This window comes from Hypanus sabinus, chromosome 14 (genome assembly GCF_030144855.1).
Source record: "Hypanus sabinus isolate sHypSab1 chromosome 14, sHypSab1.hap1, whole genome shotgun sequence".
Classification (NCBI taxonomy): domain Eukaryota; kingdom Metazoa; phylum Chordata; class Chondrichthyes; order Myliobatiformes; family Dasyatidae; genus Hypanus; species Hypanus sabinus.
The window spans coordinates 58,941,151-58,962,331 of NC_082719.1; the positions used below are offsets into that span (position 1 = coordinate 58,941,151).

The following is a 21,181-nucleotide window of genomic DNA, read 5'->3' on the forward strand; positions in this document are numbered from 1 at the left end:
ATTTGCAATCTAAGCACCTTTGGAAATTCAATAAAAATGCTTAAAGTTCTTAAAATTTGCTTAGTTAACTATTGCATATGCAATTAAAAAATTGTTAGAATTAAGCAAATTATTTCAGGTATAAAATTAGACACTTTGAAATAATTTTGAGAACTTTTCCTTGAATAAGCAGGTCTATTTTGCCCTGTCTTATTCACTGAAAAATCATACAAATTATGTCATACACAATTTAATGTAAAGATAAGAAAGCAGCCGACCAAGATGTTATGGCTGGACATGTATTTCTCTCAATTTATTCCCCTCCCAGACTTTGCATTTAGAATTATAATAGGGAAATAGAAGAACCACTAGATAGACTGATTTACTTGCCCTGTACCCAGTCTCTGAAGCAGGCAATACTCCTTCATAGTTTCTTAACCATGAATAACAATATAAAAGATAACAGAAATCCTGAGAAGGACTGAATGATAACTGTTCCTGATTGTTAATTGCAAAATGTGAGTAAATACATAAGATATTAATATCTTTGTTCTAAAATCAAGTATTCTGTATTGCACTTTAATGGATAATTATCGGCAATGCAAATGACTTGAAATTCCACAGTTACAGTTATCTAATTGATACTGTTACATTTATGAATGTTACTGTATTGTCATTTGTACAATGCAAAAACAAAATACCTTTGTTCCAGGAACTCTGGAAGAAAAATGGAAAACACTGTAAATATCCAAGATAGACAACATTGTAGAAGAGAAACATTTACTTTTGACTAATTTTATGAAAGCTGAAATGGTAATGTAAATAGTGATTTAAACTTTGATTTGATTTGAAATAATTAATAAAATACTCATTTATGTAAGTGCTCTGCAAACTAAAATTATAAAATGCTACATTTTCATAAATGCATATCAGTACTAGATTATTATTTACTGTTAAGATAATGCCTTAGCTAAAAGGCAGTTAACATTTCAAATATTTAAATTTAATTAAAACTAAAACCTACAAATTATTTAATATTACTGTCTCTTCTGGTTCCCTACCTTTCATCCTGCAGGGCTACAAATCTACACACGGATATCCCAATTTTAAAATCTGCTTAAGAAAGGAGTTTGTCCGCAGATAAGTATGTAGAATTTATGTTGATTTTTCTTAAAGAGATATTTACATGGCTTATCAAAATACTGTTATTGTTTATTGTTTATACTTTATCATTTAAAATGTAATTCCATTATATTTTCTCATCAAACTTTGTAACAATTGTCTTCAGTAATCTCCCAATGGGAGAAGCTCTTTGATGGAATATACAGTGACCCATTGAATATACTTCTTAAGTTCGTGGTCTTCCACTGTTGTGTCCTATCCACTTCAAGGTTTGACATTTTGTGTATTCAGAGATGCTCTTCTGCACACATAATTGAAAAACATGGTTATTTGAGTTGTGTCGCCTTCCTGTCAGTTTGAACTAGTCTGGCCATCCTCCTCTAACTCTCTCATCAAAAGGCATTTTTGCCCTCAAAGCTGCCGTTCATTGGATGATTTTTTCTTTGTTTTTCCACTGCATTCTCTGTAAGCTCTAGAGACTGTTGTACATGAAAATCCCAGGAGTTCAGCAGTTTCTGAGATACACAAACCACCCTGTCTGGCACCAACAATCATTCCACAATCACTTAGATCATATTTCTTCCCCATTCTGATGTTTGGACTGAACAACAACTGAACCTCTTGACTATGTCTGCATGCTTTTAAGGAGTGAGTTGCTGCCACTTGATTGGCTGATTAGATATTAATAAGCAGGTGTACTTAATAAAGTAGCCACTGAGTATGTTGGTTTTGATAAGAATTTTCAAACAGTGCAGGGTACTATATTTAGGAACTTTAAGGATAATCTGAGATATTTCCCTGTTCTGATTTACATAATCAATATTTTATTGCATTTCTGATATTTAAGTTTCCAAAACACTTAATAATTATGAATAAACTAATTGTAAGATGTTTGTGTGATATCAGTCATTGGACTTCAAGCAAGATTTCCAGTTTTAATCCACTGGCAGACTTAATTTTCTACATATTTTGAGTATACTAGCAATTTGCATAGTTATTTTGCCAAGTTATTTTCCTTGATTTTTTGCTCAAATGTCAATAAAAACTCCCTGATTGTGTTTGATTTTATAATGCTGCTGGGACAGAATATACACAGTAATATGGTTCGGGAGGGTTTAAACTACTTTGCAAGGGGGCTGGGACCCGGAGCAATAGAGCAGTGGAAGAAGTGCATGGAGTAAAGCCAGATGTAACATATAGAGAGGCTTTGAGGAAAGAGAAGCAGAATAAAGGGTGTAAAGGTAGTAAGGTAGAAGGGCTAAAGTGTGTGTACTTCAATGCAAGAAGCATCAGGAACAAAGGTGATGAACTGAGAGCTTGAATACATACATAGAATTATGATGTAGTGGCCATTACGGAGACTTGGCTGGCACCAGGGCAGGAATGGATTCTCAATATTCCTGGATTTCAGTGCTTTAAAAGGGATAGAGAGGGGGGGAAGGGGAGGAGGGGTGGCATTACTAGTCAGGGATACTATTACAGCTGCAGAAAGGGTGGGTAATGTAGCAGGATCCTCTTTTAAGTCAGTATGGGTGGAAGTCAGGAACAGGAAGGGAGCATTTACTCTACTGGGGGTATTCTATAGGTCTCCTGGTAGCAGCAGAGATACCGAGGAGCAGATTGGGAGGGAGATTTTGGAATGGTGCAAAAATAACAGGGTTGTTATCATGGAGGACTTTAACTTCCCTAATATTGATTAGCACCTGATTAGTTCCAAGGGTTTAGATGGGGCGGAGTTTGTTAAGTGTGTCCAAGATGGATTCCTGTCACAGCATGTTGACAGGCCGACTAGGGGGAATGCCATACTAGATCTAGTATTAGGTAATGAACTGGGTCAGGTCACAGATCTGTCAGTGGGTGAGCATCTGGGGGACAGTGATCACCGCTCCCTGGCCTTTAGCATTATCGTGGAAAAGGATAGAATCAGAGAGGACAGGAAAATTTTTAATTGGGGAAGGGCAAATTATGAGGCCATAAGGCTAGAACTTGCAGGTGTGAATTGGGATGATGTTTTTGCAGGGAAATGTACTATGGACATGACGTTGATGTTTAAGGATCTCTTGCAGGATGTTAGGGATAAATTTGTCCCAGTGAGGAAGATAAAGAATGGTAGGGTGAAGGAACCATGGGTGACAAGTGAGGTGGAAAATCTAGTCAGGTGGAAGAAGGCAGCATACATGAGGTTTAGGAAGCAAGGATCAGATGGGTCTATTGAGGAATATAGGGTAGCAAGAAAGGAACTTAAAAAGGGGCTGAGAAGAGCAAGAAGGGTGCATGAGAAGGCCTTGGCGAGTAGGGTAAAGGAAAACCCTAAGGCATTCTTCAATTATGTGAAGAACAAAAGGATGACAGGAGTGAAGGTAGGACTGATTAGAGATAAAAGTGGGAAGATGTGCCGGGAGGCTATGGAAGTGAGCAAGGTCCTCAATGAATACTTCTCTTTGGTATTCACCACTGAGAGGGAACTTGATGATGGTGAAGACAATATGAGTGAGGTTGATGTTCTAGAGCATGTTGATATTAAGGGAGAGGAGGTATTGGAGTTGTTAAAATACATTAGGATGGATAAGTCCCCAGGACCTGACGGAATATTCCCCAGGCTGCTCCACGAGGCTAGGGAAGAGATTGATGAACTCTGGCTAGGATCTTTATGTCCTCGTTGTCCACGGGAATGATACTGGAGGATTGGAGGGAGGCAAATGTTTCCCCTTGTTCAAAAAAGGTAGTAGGGATAGTCCAGGCAGTTATAGACCAGTGAGCCTTACGTCTGTGCTGGGAAAGCTGTTGGAGAAGATTCTTAGAGATAGGATCTATGGGCATTTAGAGAATCATGGTCTGATAAGGGACAGTCAGCATGGCTTTGTGAAGGGCAGATTGTGCCTAACAAGCCTGATAGAGTTCTCTAAGGAGGTGACCAGGCATATAGATGAGGGTAGTGTTGTGGATGTGCTCTACATGGATTTTAGTAAGGCATTTGACAAGGTTCCACATGGTAGGCTTAGTCAGAAAGTCAGAAGGCATGGGATCCAGGGAAGTTTGGCCAGGTGGATTCAGAATTGGCTTGCCTGCAGAAGGCAGAGGTTGGTGGTGGAGGGAGTACATTCAGATTGGAGACGTGACTAGTGGTGTCCCACAAGGATTTGTTCTGGGACCTCTACTTTTTGTGATTTTTATTAACGTCCCAGATGTGGGGGTAGAAGGGTGGGTTGACAAGTTTGCAGACGACACAAAGGTTGGCGGTGTTGTAGATAGTGTAGAGGATTGTCAAAGATTGCAGAGAGACATTGAGAGGATGCAGAAGTGGGCTGAGATGTGGCGGATGGAGTTCAACCGGGAGAAGTATGAGGTGGTACACTTTGGAAGGACAAACTCCAAGACAGAGTACAAAGTAAATGGCAGGATACTTGGTAGTGTGGAGGAGCAGAGGGATCTGGGGGACCTGTCCACAGATCCCTGAAAGTTGCCTCACAGGTACATAGGGTAGTTAAGAAAGCTTATGGGGTGTTAGCTTTCATAAGTCAAGGGATAGAGTTTAAGAGACGTGATGTAATGATGCAGCTCTATAAAACTCTAGTTAGGCCACACTTGGAGTACTGAGTCCAGTTCTGGTCGCCTCACTATAGGAAGGATGTGGAAGCATTGGAAAGGGTACAGAGGAGATTTACCAGGATGCTGCCTGGTTTAAAGAGTATGGATTATGATCAGAGATTAAGGGAGCTAGGGCTTTACTCTTTGGAGAGACGGAGGATGAGAGGAGACATGATAGAGCTGGACAAGATATTAAGAGGAATAGACAGAGTGGACAGCCAGTGCCTCTTCCCCAGGGCACCACTTTTCAGTACAAGAGGACATGGCTTTAAGGTAAGGGGAGGGAAGTTCAAGGGGGATATTAGAGGAAGATTTTTCACTCAGAGAGTGGTTGGTGCGTGGAATGCACTGCCTGAGTCAGTGGTGGAGGCATGTACACTAGTGAAGTTTAAGAGACTACTAGACAGGTATATAGAGGAATTTACGGTAGGGGGTTATATGTGAGGCAGGGTTTGAGGGTCGGCACAACATTGTGGACCAAAGGGCCTGTAATGTGCTGTATTATTCTATGTTCTATGGTCTAAATGATAGAACTGTGTAAAGTTGTTGCTTGATGTGAAGGCTTCCCCAATTTTTCAAGAACTTTTGAGTTGCTAGTGAGGAGGACTCTGCAGGGATTAAGATATTTTATATCTTTGACTTCTAATAGTCAGTCTAATTTAGAAACTAATTAGGAGTAACCACGAAAAAATTTATTTTTTGTCAAAATATTGATTAACCAAATATGAATAACCTTTTTTCCAAATTACTAAAAACAAAATGTTCTGGTCATTTAGAAAAAGCTTCTGAAATATGCCCATTAATCTCACCACTATAATATTCATGAAGCATAGGATATGCAGACATCTTCAGTCAATATCTTTATTAAAACAGCTTCATTATCCAACAATGTATTGGTTAATAGAAAATTCATTTTAAAGTGACTGACTTTTAATACTTCTTTGACAGCACCATGAACATATGTAGCACTTGCAATGTAAAACTACTGAAGGGCTTTGTTGGTCATTATTATACAAAATTTGACAGAAGCTAAGACATTAGAACAGTGTCAAAATTGGTCTCAAGAACTAAATATGAAGGAAACTCTTAAAAGGCTTAGGGAAGAAGTGAAGGAAATCATTGCTTAAGCAGCCGGAGGAACATTGGTGGAGCAATTAAAATTAGGAATAAAGCTAGAATTGGTGAAATGTGGAGATCTCAAAGTGCTGAAGGGCAGGCAGAGATAATATAGATAGGGTTGGGCAATACATGTTGAAAATGGATGGGAATTTAAAAATAGTAATTGCCAGGTTGGGGAACAGTTCAGACCAGTACCAGAGGAGTTACAGGCAAAGAAGATTTTCTGCATGGATATGGGGCATGCTGTTCTAAATTATGGAGGGTGGAATATGAGAGGCTACCTAGAAGAAGATTAGGATAGTTAAAGTTAAAAGGTAGCAAATGCTTATTAATTTTCTTTGCTTATTCCACAGGTGTTCAAAAGGCCTGCTATTAAAGGTTACTACAGTTTTATGCATAAAAATGGACAAATACTTGAAGCAACTGAAGACAATATGAAGCCTGTTTCTTTTGATGGTCATAAATATCCTAGAAAATCCATTGTCAAGGTGGAATGCTACTTTGTTATCTTTGCAAGAAATACAATTACCCTTGTACTGCCATTTAACTGTACAATTATTAGGAAAGTTTGACTGCATTATGACCAAGTACTTAATGCACTGCTCAATTAGTTCAACTCTTTTAGTTTAAACAAGTAAACTAAGAATAGAAATAAGAAGCATGTGTGATCATAATTCTATATATTCTGCTAGTGCTTCACTATCACTTCATGTACAAAATATAAACTGAGAAGTCGAAGTTAGAAATACAGGAGCAAATTAATATGAACAAGCAAGATATCACGATCACTGATTTTATAAAATCATTAAAAGTATAAGGACAAAGCAGGCTGAACATCAATCCCAAGATGCGTTTTGTTTGTGTTAATGAAAAAACTCAGACCTACAACCTTTTGGGAGGAAATAAAGTTAATTTCTATGGCTTGAACTGAATTAAAAATGTATTATTATTTGGAATTTAATTTGTAAGGATAAAGACAATGAGTGTATTCATGGGGAATGTGGAAAAGAACATGAAGGTTAAGGTTGGATGAAGTGAGCTAGAAAAATTTTTATATGTAACACAATTGGCCTGCAATATTGTCGTCAATTCTTTGTAATTTATATAAACAAATCAGGCAAAGATATGAGTTTTCATATTAATTTAAATGACAACATGTTCTTACGAGGGAAACGTGTTATTATATCCTTGTCACCCAAGTTAAGCAAACATTTTACTTTTTATCTTGAAAATAACCTCTATTTTCATCTTATTTATTGTAGCACAGTTCGTGCATGGCAATTTATTGGTATGATAAAACCACAGTATAATTTCTATCAGCTTGTAATACTGTATAATTAAACACAAATTTTCAAATTTAGACTGCGTTGCTATAGTTAACAGTTACAATTAGCATTCAAAAGCAATTCAAACTTGAAGACTGATGTCTACATTGCTTTATAGTTACAATTACATAGTACACCTTTTCAAAAAAAAGTTAGCCTTAGCTATGGTAATTTGTGAAATACATATTGCAATTATAAATAAAGTTAGAGATTAAATGTTTTATTGGATTTCAAAGTGTTATTTTTGACTTGGCAGTTATTAAACACAAATGAGACACAAGTGCTCTGCCATGCTGAAATTTACTAAGTACTAGAAATCTTTAATCACAGTAATATCCACCAAAGTATTCTACTTTTTTGAGAGTGAATAAACTTACCTAAAATTTGGAAAACCAATGGAGAAACATGCCAAACCACAGAAAATTTGTGATAGTTTATAATCTCATAACAATAAGACTGTGCATAATTTTAAAATTACAAAAGTGACACAGAATGCTATAAATCTACAATATTAAAATACTGCAACTTTTCCTCAATTATATGAGGAAAGAGAAAATACCACCTTTTAACCCATTTATTTGATCTAATCAATGTCCATTTATCAAATCGACTAAAATGTTACTTATAACATCTTTTCTGAAGAAAATTGTGGTGAACTATTGCTGCAGACAGAAAAGAGGCAGGCAGAGGCAAGGCTGGCTTGGAGGATGAGCTATGCTGGGGCATTGCAAAGTGCAATGTGTTTGAGCTGGAGTCACGGACAGAATTCGTATCACTGTTGGAGACGGAGTGAGCAATTTGGAGATCAGTCAATGCGGAAGAATTTCAATGCCCATCAACCCAACCTGTTGTGAGGTTGGATTGCTCCAAGAGCCAAGCCAATTTGGTGAAATTGAGAATGCTTCGGACGAGATGGAAGGATCCAGTCCTAGAACATGGCAGTGCTCAGCGTTTGAACAATTTAAATGCTAGCCCAGATAGACTGGAAGCCTGAGTGTCAGATACAGAGGCGAGGATCAAGCTGATTTTGCTTGCTGTCCTGTGAGAGAGCAAATTTCTTTCACCGTGGCACCCTGGCTGTGAACTGATTCGGCTGGTGTGATGAACTGGGACCAAGTCTTTGGGCCTACTCTGGCTGTTCTGGCAGCAGATATGGGACTCATTCTGGTTCAGGATTCTATTGGTTTGCTTCTATTTGCATGATGTGTGTATTTTTTTTCTCTTTATGCAATTGATTTTGGTCTTTTTTATTGGGTTTTTCAGGTCACTTGCTTTGTGGCTGCCTATAGGCAGACAAATTTCAGGGTGTATAATTTATACATTCTTTGATAATAAACGTGCTTTGAATCTTGAATATTTGAATCAGATCAAATAAGCACCACCATTTCATTTATATATTCCTTATTAAAAATGGTTTAAGTTATTTGCCTGGTCAAATTCAAATCAGAACTGATGAAGGATCTTGGCCTGAAACATCAACTGTTTGCTCTTTTTGATAGATGGTGCCTGGCATCCTGAGTTCCTCCAGCATTTTATGTGTGTTACTTGTAAATGAAGTACAGTCCTGTGCAAAAGTCTTAGGCATATGTAAAGAAAACTTATATAAAGCAAAGATGCTTTCAAATTAATGAAAAGTTTCTGAAAATCAAGAATACTATAAAGAGCAGTAAATAGTAAAAATAATCAATATTATGTGTGATCACTCTTTGCCTTTAACTGTTGCGCAGTTTTGTAAGAAAACTGGTTGTTAGTTTGTCTGAGCATCTTGGAGAGCTTGCCACATTTCATTAGCAGACTTTGGCTGTCTTGCTTGCTTCTTTCTCTCCAGGTAATCCCAGACAGCCTCAAAATGGTGTTCAGATCAGGGCTCTGTGGAGGCCGTTCCATCTGAAACCATTTTTAAAAATCTAGGATACCTAAGATTTTGCACAGTACTGTACTTCATGTATAAAACTTGGTTATGATGCAAGTAACATTTTTCCTTTGCAATAGCTTTGATTTGCAGTTTTTACATATTGTTAAATTTTCAGTATTTAAAAGTGTTTTGTTTTTCTTGTCCAACATCATTTATTACTCAGTTCAAAGATTATTTTTTTATTTAAAATGTCTCTATAGTTAATGCTGAAGCATTTGTTTCTCCAGACGCCCATGTGTGTGCATGCCATTCTAAGAATGCAGAAGCTATTAGGCAATTTTAACAGGATTAGATGTTTGTTAAGATTTTCATCAGGCAATGCGTAAGTATGATACATCACACAATTTCTAGGCCAGAAACATTATTTGGTAATGTGAGGAAATCTCCTAATTTAGATCATTTGGGGTTTTACAAAAGAATTATTTAAATTGAATGAAGAACTTCCCAAAAAATCCATTTAACAAGACAGTGCCGTGAATATCTAACAAAGCAGATAAAAAGTTAGTATAGATTGTGGAGATGAGTGGAACTTCAAAAGTGCTGCAAAGGATAACAAAATATATGGAATGGATTTTGGGGGGAAAAAAAGTATGAAATTTTTATTTAGCTTTCAAATTACACCTAAATGTGTACATTTAGGAAAGTATAGTGGTTAAAGCAGTGTTAACCATATCTCCATAAAGCTGGACAGCAAGATTATAACTGCAAGTTATTGTTGAATGATTATGTCAATATATACATCCTGAGTAACAATCTATCTAATTTGGATAGACAAGGACTGATAGATAGTGATTGCAGCTTTATGCATAGGAAAAGATGTCTGTCAGACATTTTTTAAAGAAGTAGCCATAAGGATTGATCAGGGCAGCATAGTGAATGTTATCTATATGCATTTTAGGAAGGCTTTGACAAAGCCCCTCATGAAATACTAGTCTGGAAGTTTAGATCAGTTGGGAAACAGGGAAAGCTCGCTAATAAGATACAAAATGGTCTTGATGATAGGAAGCAGAAGGTGACGGAATGTTGTTTCTCAGACTGGATGTCTCTGATTCGTGGTGTACCACATCGACGAGTGTATGGCCCATTGCTTATCATTTCTGAAAACAATTTGGATAAGGCTGTACAAAGCAAGGTTAGTAAGTTTACAGATGACACTAAAATAGTGGTATAGTAGACAGCCAAGGTTATAAAAAAAATTAGATTTTGATCAGCTAGGATTGGAAATGCTGCTCAATCTAGCTAGGTGCAAGTGTTGCATTTTGTGAGGTTACACCATGATACTACTTCCATAGATAGGACTCGTAAGATCAAAGTTCAGTAAATTTATTATCAAAGTACATATATGCCACCATACACAACCCTGTGATTCATTTTGTTGCAGGATTTCACAGTAAATATAAGAAACAATAGAATCATTGAAATACTGCCCCTAACAGGGCAGACAAATAATCAACATGCAAAAGACAACAACTGTATAAAAAGAAAGAAAAAGAACAAATAAATAGCAATAAATATTGAGAACATGAGATGAAGAGACCTTGAGAATGAATCCATAGGTTGTGGGAACCAAGTGAAGTTATCCTCTCTGGTTCAAGAGCCGGATGGTTGATAAGTAATAACTGTTTCTGAACCTGGTGATGTGGGTCCTGAGGCACCCGAACCTTCTTCCTGATAGCAGCAGCAAAAAGAGAGCATGGCCTGGATGGTGATTTCTTACGAAATCACTCCATGTAGATGTGCTCAATGGTGGGGAGAGCTTTACCTGTGATGGTCTGGGCCATATCCACTCCTTTGTCTAGGTTTTTGTGTTTCAGGGCATTGGTGTTTCCATACCTAGTAATGATACAACCAGTCAATATACTTTCCAAGGCATATCTATAAAGTTTGTTAAAATTTTAGATGACATGACAATCTTCACAAACTTCTAAGAAAGTAGAGGTGCTGCCATGCTTTTTAGTGGCACTTAAGTGCTGGATTCAGGACAGATCATCTGAAATAAGGTATTCAAAATAGTTGACCCTCTCCACCTCTGATCCCCCATTGAGAACTAACTCTTGGATCTCAGGTTTCCTCTTCCAGAAGTCAATAATCAGCTCTTTGGTCTTGTTGATATTGAGTGAGAGGTTGTTGTTGTGGCATCACTCAGCCAGATTTTCAGTCTACCTCCTATACGTTGATTTGTCACCACCTTTAATTCAGCCAGTGACTGCTGCTGTTAGCAAAAGTAAATATAGCATTGGAGTTGTGTTTAGCCTCACAATCATAAGTAAAGAGCAGGGTTTAAGGAACAGCCTTGTGGTGCACCTGTGCTGATGGTGATTATGGAGGAGATGTTGTTGCCAATCTGAACTGACCTGTGTCTGCAAGTGAGAAAATCAAATATATATATATAGTTGTACCAGGAAGTGTTAAGGCCAAGGACTTAAAACATATTGATTAGTTTTGAGGGGATGATAGTATTGAATTCTGAGCTGTAGTCAATGTAGAGCATCCTAGTGTATGCATCTTTGCTGTCTAGATGTTCCAGGTTGAGCGAGGAGCCAATAAAATGATATCTGCTGTTGACCTCTTGTGATATTTAGCAAATTGCAGCAGATCTAAGTTGCTTCTCAAGTAGGAGTTGATGTGTTTCATCTCAAACCTTTTAAAGCACTTCATCACAGCGGATGTAAATGCTACTGGATGATAGTCATTGAGGCAGGTTATCACATTCCTCTTTGGCACTGGTCTAACTGAAGCCTGCCTCAGACTGCCAAAATGAGATGTTAAAGATATTGATGAACACTCCAGCCAGTTGATCAACACAGGTGTTTAGTATTCGGCCAGGTACCCTATCTGGGCCCAGTACTTTCCATTAGATCATCATCAGGAAGGATGCTCTCACATCGGCCTAGGTTGACCTGTGAAATTCTTGCACAGGTAGGGCACTGGAGAATGTAGAAAAGCAGAGGAAGTTCATAGTTCCTTGTAGGTGACATCACAAACAGACAAAGTGGTGAAAACAGTGTTTGGCATGCTGTCAATCATGGGAGTCGATACAGAATGAACCACTTATACAAGATACTGGTGAGGCTGCATCTGGAGTACTGGACAATACATACGAAATACTGGAAGAACTCAACAAGTTGAGCAACATCCAGGGAGCGTAATAAACAGTTGAGATTTTGGGCTGCAATCCCTCATGACTGGAACGTTAGGCAAAATAATGTGGCAGAAGGGGAAGGAGTACAAGCCGATGATAGATAAGACCAGATGAGGTGAAAGGTAGGGAAGCTGGGAAAGGATAAGTGAGAGAGGTAAAGGGCTGAAGAAGAAATTAATAGGAGAGGGCAGTGGACCATAGGGAAAAAAGAGAAGTTGGAGGGTAACTAGAAGGAGATGAGGGGCAGCTGAGCAGAAAAGGGGTAGGACGGTAACTAGAATGTCTGGAAAAACAAAGGAAGGATGAGGGGGAGAAATTACTAGAAATACTTTTTGTAACTCTGTTGTAGAAAAGATGTTAACCCCAAAAGAGTACAAACAGAATTTACAGAAGCTGACTTTTCTGAGAGACCGTTTCACTGAACACCTTTGCTCTGTCCACCAGAGAAAGCAGGATCTCCCAGTGGCCACACATTTTAATTTCACATCCCATTCCCATTCTGATATGTCTGTCCATGGCCTCCTCTACTGTCAAGATGAAGCCACACTCAGGTTGGAGGAACAACGCTTTATATTTCATCTGGGTAGCCTCCAACCTGATGGCATTTGAACATTGGTTTCTCTAACTTCGGTTAATGCCCCTCCTCCACTTCTTAGCCCATCACTTACTTATTTATTCCCCCCCTTTTTTTCTCTCTCTCTGTCCCTCTCACAATCACTCCTTGCCTGTTCTCCATCTCCCTCTGGTGCTCCCCTCCCCCTTTCTTTCTAGGCCTCCCGTCCCATGATCCTTTCCCTTCTCCAGCTCTGTATCCATTTTGCCTATCAACTTTTGAGCTCTTGGCTTCATCCCTCCCCCTCCTGTCTTCTTCTATCATTTCGGATCTCCCCCTCCCCCTTTCAAATCTCTTACTTCAGTTAGTCCTGACGAAGGGTCTTGGCCCAAAACATTGACTGTACTTCTTCCTATAGATGCTGCCTGGCCTGCAGTGTCCCACCAGCATTTTGTGTGTGTTGCTTAAACAAAATTTACAATAATATTGCCAGGACTGGATATTTTCTTGAAAAATGGTCAATTTCATATTTTCTTCAATTACACTCTATTTGCCAGATCTTTGCCCACTTACGTTCTTCTGTAGCCTCCTAATGTCTTTTACTTCTCTGCTTTCACTTATGTCATCAGTAAATTGTCTAAACTTCTTTCATTCCTTCATCCCAGTCATGTGAAAATTGTAAATTGAGACCCACCACCAACCCCTGTGGCAAATCACTTGTTACATTGTGCCAACAAGAACATATTTATATCTTCTGTTCCATCTTCTGTCCTAGGCTGAGACATTACCTCCAGTACCATCAGATTTTATTTTTCACAATAACCTTTGATATATTTGATAAAATGCCTTTTGAAGATATTTCATCCAGTTCTTTATTCACATCATGCTATTTTCCCCCCAGATAACATCAGTAAATTGACCAAATAAGTTTTCCTTTCTATTTAGTGTCCTACTATAATTCAGTATCTTCTAATATTCTGTCTGTGACTTAAATGAACTAGTCTATTCTGGTTTATGTCTCCTTTTTCTGAATAAGGGAGTTACATTTGCTATTTTTCAATCTGTTATAACTTTACAGAAATCTAAGTAATTTTGTACAATTAAATGCAACCCTTCAGCGTTTACTTACATTTTCCTTCAAGACCCTATGATGAAATCCTTCTGGACTTGCCTGCACTCCAACATTTGCCAGAAGTATACAGGTTGCGTACCCCTTATCCGAATGCTTGGGGCCAAAGTGCTTTAGGTTTTGGATTTTTCAGATTTTGGAATATATAATGATCACCATCATTTCCGTCCCTGAATTCATGTGCTACCAATAAGCAGTCTTACACTTGTTCATCACACTTAGTAGTAAAAATTATTACATACAATTGATATAATAAAAATATAATATGTGCAAGATAACAAAAGCAGCTCAGCAACACCAGGAGAATACCTGAATCAGCTGTTAACAATAAACAACATCCAGTCTCCACCTAAGATGTCGTGTTTTGATTAAAAGGTTACAGTACACTGGGTTTGTATTTTACTGTTTTGGGTTTTAAGTAAGGTTTAAAAACAGAGCATTGTAGATTTGTTCAATATTAGATTTTCATCAGTGATACTTTAAAGTTTTTATATATAGGCATCCGTTAGTCTCGCGAGACCATGGATTCGCGCCTTGGAAGGTTTCCAGGGCGCAGGCCTGGGCAGGGTTGTATGGGAAACCAGCAGTTGCCCATGCTGCAAGCCCTCCCCTCTCCACACCACCGATGTTGTCCAAGGGAAGGGCAGTAGGACCCAAGCAGCTTGGCACCGGTGCCATCGCAGAGCAATGTGTTGTTAAGTGCCTTGCTCAAGGACACAACACACTGCCTCAGCTGAGGCTCGAACCAGTGGCCTTCAGATCACTAGACCGATGCCTTATCCACTAGGCCACGTGCCAACACTTTTATAATTTCATATGTAAGGTATAACAATGATCAGCATCATAGATTTGTTCTGGTGCTAGATTTTCGTGATCTGCAGACATTTTAAAAACTTAATGCCAAGCCTTTTCTTAAATTTCTGCAACCAGCCTGCTGAATATTCACAATTAACTTCACATTTCAGTTCATTATGATAGACCTTTGCATGTTTCATGATCAGCACACCATTAAGCGGCATATGTTCACTCCAACGCTGATGATACATGATCAAGATCTTAATATTTCACTTAATGCAGTGCTTTTCAATTCTATTGATTACATATGTGAGGTCACTTCTCAGGACTGTGTGAGATGCGCAGAAATCTGTGTATCACCTGGGAACCTTCCCAGCATCTTGTGGAATTTTCCATTTGTGACATCATGTCAGCACTCAAAAAGAAGTTTAGCTTTCAGAAGTTTGGAAAATATAAATGCCAATATTGAAGAGAAGTGAAAGACAGACAATGAAATTATACACCAGTTCCGCTTGCGTACACTGCTGAATTGTTAGTTAAGACTAAGTGACTAAACATCTTTCAGCTGAAGGAAGAAAGCTGAGAAGTGTTTTAAAGGTTAAATTATGCACAATAAGTCTGAGTGAATTTTCTTGAAACATAAACAAGGTAAAGTTAAAGGAAAATACAAGTATTTTTATAGAGACATAGAAAACAAATTTTAATGTCCTTAAGAAATTACTAGCTGAAGGCAAAGTACACGAAATGAAAGTTAATGACAGAAATTAATAAATTGATTGGCAAAATTTCTTTATAGGCAAATGTTAAGTTGCCCACTTCAGACGTAAAGGTTAGAAAAGTAATTTCTACATGGTCAAAAGCTATATGCAATGGAGGTCCACAGATGGATCCATGCACATGTATGATTGAAATGTCATGAACTGGTAAAGTTCGCAAATATATAATGGAATGCTGTCATTTGTATATGTTTTAATTTAGCTCTTCAAGCCATGGTTGATTTGTGATCTAACACCAAATTCCAAACTTTTGTTGAAATCCTTGATATCTTAGGTTAAAATATCCTTAAGTCTCAATTTAAAATATGCAATTAAACTAGTTTAAAGTGCTATTTGCAGAAGGTAGTTTTAAATTCCCAACACTTACTTTTATCTAGATATTTCCTGACAACTTCTGAAAGACCTGGTTCAAATTTTTTTTTTACAATATTTTTATTTAGAAGAAAAAACAAGATTTAGAGTGCAACACATTGATACATTTCAACATAAATTGTGTACATTTATATTGTAATAAAATTGATCAAAATGTTATAGCATATCACATAAAGGTATACCACTCTGTAATCAAAAATTTAAAGATAGGTCATACATCATAAAAGAAATTTTGTATATAAACAAAAGTCAACTCCCTACCAACTACGAAAGAAAAAAGCTGATGGACGATAATGGACAATTAGAAAAAAAACCATTTGCTTAAGAAGATAGAAATATACATAAAAGTCTGTGCACTCTTAAACTTTATAAATTGGAAAAGTAATTTAGGAAAGGTCCCCAGATATCATAAAAGGATTGTTTTGAATTTAAGACTGAGCAACGAATCTTCTCTAAATTTAAATAAGACGTAATATCACGTAGCCATTGAAGGTGTGTAGGAGGGGTAGACTCCTTCCATTTAAGCAAGATTGCTCTCCTTGCTAAAAGAGAGGTAAAAACTAAAACCTATAGGTTAGGAGTATTTAAAGTTATATCTTCATTTGCAATAATACCAAACAAGGCAGTAAGGGGATTTGGGTCAAATTGGACCCTAAGAAGTTGTGAGAAGGTATGGAATACTTCCCGTCAAAACTTTTCAATTTTAGGGCAAAACCAAAACATATGAATTAAAGAGGCATCAGCAGAGTTGCATTTATTACAAAATGGAGAAATGTTCGGATAAAAACTGGACAGCTTCTGTTTAGAAATGTAAGCTCTATGAACCACTTTAAATTGTAGAACAGAATGACGGGCACAGAAAGATGATTTATTAACCCGTTTAAGAATTTTATTCCATCTTTCATCAGAAATCTGACAATTTAGGTCATCCTCCCAAGCTTTTTTTATTTTATCTAAAAAGTCTTGTCTAGAATCAATCAACAAGTTATACATACTGGTAATAGAAACATTAACAAAAGGTTTTAAATTTAAAAGATCATCCAGTAAATTTTTATCAGGACCTGTAGGAAAAGTAGTTAATTGGGAACATAAGAAATCTCTAATTTGAAGGTATCTGTAAAAATGTGTTTTTGGCAGTGCAAATTTAGTTGACAATTGGTCAAATGAAGCAAGAGATCCTGAGATAAACAGGTCCCAAAAACATTTAATACCTAGTTCATCCCAATCTTTAAAGACTTTTGTCAGTCATGGAAGGAATAATCAAAATAATTAAGGAGAATGGGAGATGATAACGAAAAATTTGCTAAACCAAAAAAATTTCTAAATTGAGACCAGATCCTTAAACTTTGCTTAACAATTATGTTATCTGTTGTTTTATTTGCTGAAAAAGAAGGGTATGATCCAAGAAAAGAGATAATAGAGGAATTTTTTTTACAGAATTAACTTCTAAGGAGACCCATGATGGGCAATCTTTACGATAAATATAATAGGACCAAAAAGTAATATTCCTTATATTGGCAGCCCAATAGTAAAACCTAAAATTGGGCAAGGTTAATCCACCCATCTCTTTATTTCTTTGTAGGTAAACTTTACTTAAATGAGCTTGTTTATTATTCCAAATATAAGATGTTCAAATTGAATCTAAAGAATCAAAGTAGGTCTTAGGAATAAAAATAGGTAAAGCCTGAAAAAGATATAAAAATTTAGGAAGAATCTTCATTTTAATCAAATTAATTCAGCCAATTAAGGATAAAGAAAGAGGAGACCACTTAGAAAGCATCTTTTTCACATAATTCAATAAGGGGTTTAAGTTTTCTTTAAATAAATTCTTGAAGTTTTTAGTAATTGTTACACCTACTTGGAATGGAAGTTTGGCATTTGATGACATTAGGTCATTTAAAGAAAATAGCTCACTTTTATGCAAGTTCAGCTTATATCCTGAAAAGAAACTAAACTGGGAAATTAAAGAAAGGACCGTCGGTAAAGAAGTTACAGTGTTAGAGATAAAAAGTAAAGTATCATCAGCGTATAACGAAATTTTATGAATCATACCTTCCCTTCGTATACCAGAAATGTCCTTAGATTCTCAAAATGCTATTGCTAAGGGTTCTATAGCTAAAGCAAAAGGTAAAGGACTAAGAGAGCAACCTTGTCTAGTTCCCCGCTGTAATTTAAAGGGCTTAGAAAATTGAGAGTTAGTAATAACCTGAGCAGTAGGAGACAAGTAAATTAATTTAACCCAAAGAATAAAATTAGGCCCAAAATTAAACTTTTCTAAGGTCTTAAAAAGATAATTCCACTCAATCCTATCGAAGGCTTTTTCTACATCTAAAGATAATATATACTCTGATATTTTTTGGATGGTGAATATATCACATTCAATAACTGACATATATTAAAATGTGAGTAATGGTTTTTAATAAATCCTGTCTGGTCCTGTGATATAATAGATGGTAAAATATTTTCAAGTCTTCGAGCTAAAATTTTGGATAAAATTTTTGCATCAACATTTAATAAAGAAATCGGTCTGTATGAAGAACATTCAGCTGGATTTTTATTTTTTTAAGAATAAGAGAAATAAAAGCTTCATAAAAAGATTGAAGCAGTTTACCGGATTTAAAAGACTCTGATAAAACAGCGGATAAATAAGGTGTAAGTTACATAGTGTAAGTTTTATAAAACTCCCCAGGAAAGCCATCAGGTCCTGGGATCTTAACAGAATGTAAAGCACGTATAGCCTCAGCCACTTCTTCTTTGGAAATAGGCTGATCTAACTGTATTCGGATATCAGCAGACAATGTAGGAATGTTGATATTACTGAAAAAAGCATTCATATAGGTATCATCTGAAGAAGAATCAGACTGATACAACTTAAAGTAAAAGTCTTCAGAATGGTCAGATATCTTAGTACCATTAAAAACCATTAATATCTTTAAAAATTTCTGTGATTTAATGATTAACTGTAAAAGATTTTAAGCAATTGGCTAATAAACTACCTGTTCTATCGCCGTCAATGTAAAATTGAGTTTTATCTCTCAACAGCTGTCGTTCAATTGGGTAAGTCAGCAGAAGAGTATACTTGGATTGGATTTCAATCCGCTTATTATAAATACTTGGATCTGGAGATAGGGCATACTTTCGATCAAGATCTTTTAATATCGCTGCTAGGTCAGACCTTTCTTTGTCAGCTTTTTTTCTTTATGTAGGTAGAGTAAGATAATTTCTCCACGAATATATGCTTTAAAAGTATCCCAGACTATAGTACCAGCAGTATCTCCTTTCAAATTTTCTTTAAAGAAAAAATATGGTTTTCCAAAAACTTTAGAAATTTTTTATCAGATAACAATGATAAGTTAAAATGCCAACTTCTATTTGATACAGAATAAACAGGTAATCTTAAAGCCAGAAGCACAGGTGCATGATCAGACAAAGCAATCTCCTTATAATCACAGGATCATACCAGTGGAAGCAAGTTTCTATCTATAAAAAAGTAGTCAATCAGAGAGTACATATGATGAACCGGAGAGAAATATGAATATTCCTTTTCTTGGGGGTGCAAAAAACGTCACACGTCGAGAATACCACATTGAAATAGAAAAGATTTAAAAAGTAGGACCGATTTATTAGTGACAGGAGTTTTACTTGAAGAGCGATCTAATATAGGGTCAAGCCAAAAATTAAAATATTTCTGGTTCAAATTTTTGAACTATCATATAATCTCTCACTGAATAGTGAGAACCATTGTTCTTATCAGTTTTCTTAATATCTTGAAAACCAAGAACACTTTAAGCTTTGTATGAAAATACTATTCTAGATTGTGAAATTTAAATGATTGTTGTATTTTCCATAGTTCTGACAAAACACAAACAGCTTGGAATGTTAACTGCCTCTAAGCACAGATATTGAGAATTTACAGCACTTTTTTCCCCCTAGTCAATATTGTACAGCACGGAAACAAGCCCATTTGGCCCACCTTCTCAATGCTGACCACTCATCACATCGGCCAGCCTTCGTCCTGTCTTCTTTTTGTCTTGCCATTTCAGGTGGATATTTTTCAAATATAGAGTACATGCCACCCGGGCCGCATGTTCCAGATTCCAACTACCGAGTGGGAAAAAAATCTTCCTAAAAGATCATTCAGAAGAATTTTCCCCTTACCTTAAACCCATGTTCTCTAGTTATTTTCCAAACACCTCCATTACAAGAAAACATTTCCTATTACTTGTTTGTCTGTACACCACTTGTCATTTTTGGTATCACTAGGAGGTCGTTATTTGATCAAAACCTAACTCCTGCAGGTGGCTTTCACATTGATGTGAGATTTGCATACCTGAATGTTGCTTCCGAGAGAACTGAAAAAGCTATCGTGCTCTGTAACAGTTCAATTGTTACAGAATGGCAGTAGGTCGATATGTAGATACCTGTCAATATGTTTGTATACTCATTTTAATAATAAATCTTACTAAACTGGCTGCCAGAAGGTAGTCATCTAAAAATTGCAGTCTGCACGGCAGCAAGAACAGTTTGCCTTGATGAACAACACTCAATTATGCATTCACGCTGGGACAGCAAAACCATCCATTGTTGCATCCTGGAATTGCTAAGTACTAATTTGTGATCCATCGAAGAGGGTCGTCCCGGTAGACTTTCTTCACATAATTATTGCACATGCTTCCTCAAGTTGCACAAAGTTACACATTTTAAGAATATAAATACCAAATGCATTAGGGTTCTTCTTGCCCATCAGTAAAATCACAGAGCCAACACATAACTTGAAGCATTTCATGGTAGCTCCAAGGTCTATTATAGTTTTTCAGCAGAAATTCACAACTCAACCCCTACGCACTTTGAGATTAAAGTGATCTTACCGAATGGTGGAGTATACGGAGGAACAAATTGCCTCCACATTGAATTATTACGATACTATTTTCAATCTTGGGGATTGATTAAAAAGTGCTGTAAATTCCAACATCTGCGGATTTTCTCTTGTTTGTGAAGCGCTATAAATATTCATCTATTTGCAAAAACAGCCATTATGGACATACTATTTCTCACAATTTCTTACAAAGTAAAACGGGGCATTCGAGCCCAAGCCAACTCTCAATGCAATTCCATCGATTCTATTTATCAACTGCACTCTGTATTTGTTACCAGTAAACTTCAGCAGGAAAAAAAAGTGGCTAATTAACTTATCAACCATGATTTTCTTTCTAATAATCAGAAATGTGTCCGTATTGTTGCAATTTTTAAGAGAATATGCTCTTACTTTAATCATTCATTTGCAGTGTTCACTGCTGAAGCTTCCGCAACTTGAAACAGGGAGAGACTTGCTAAATGAGTGTATTTCGTGTCTGCCCTGGCCATGT

The 21,181-nt window shown here is 36.7% G+C and overlaps 1 protein-coding gene across 5 annotated transcripts in view; it reads left to right on the forward strand.

The window, feature by feature from the left end:
• micu3a (mitochondrial calcium uptake family, member 3a) overlaps positions 1-7,353 on the forward strand; it is a 152,844-nt gene extending 145,491 nt beyond the window's left edge. For all 5 annotated transcript variants that reach the window (XM_059989268.1, XM_059989267.1, XM_059989265.1 and 2 more), the window contains 2 exons: positions 1,055-1,123; positions 6,162-7,353. In XM_059989268.1, the coding sequence (XP_059845251.1) occupies positions 1,055-1,123 (69 nt within the window). In that variant the 3' untranslated portion in view covers positions 6,162-7,353. The remainder of the gene's footprint in view (positions 1-1,054; positions 1,124-6,161) is intronic.
• Positions 7,354-21,181: the final 13,828 nt, after the last annotated feature.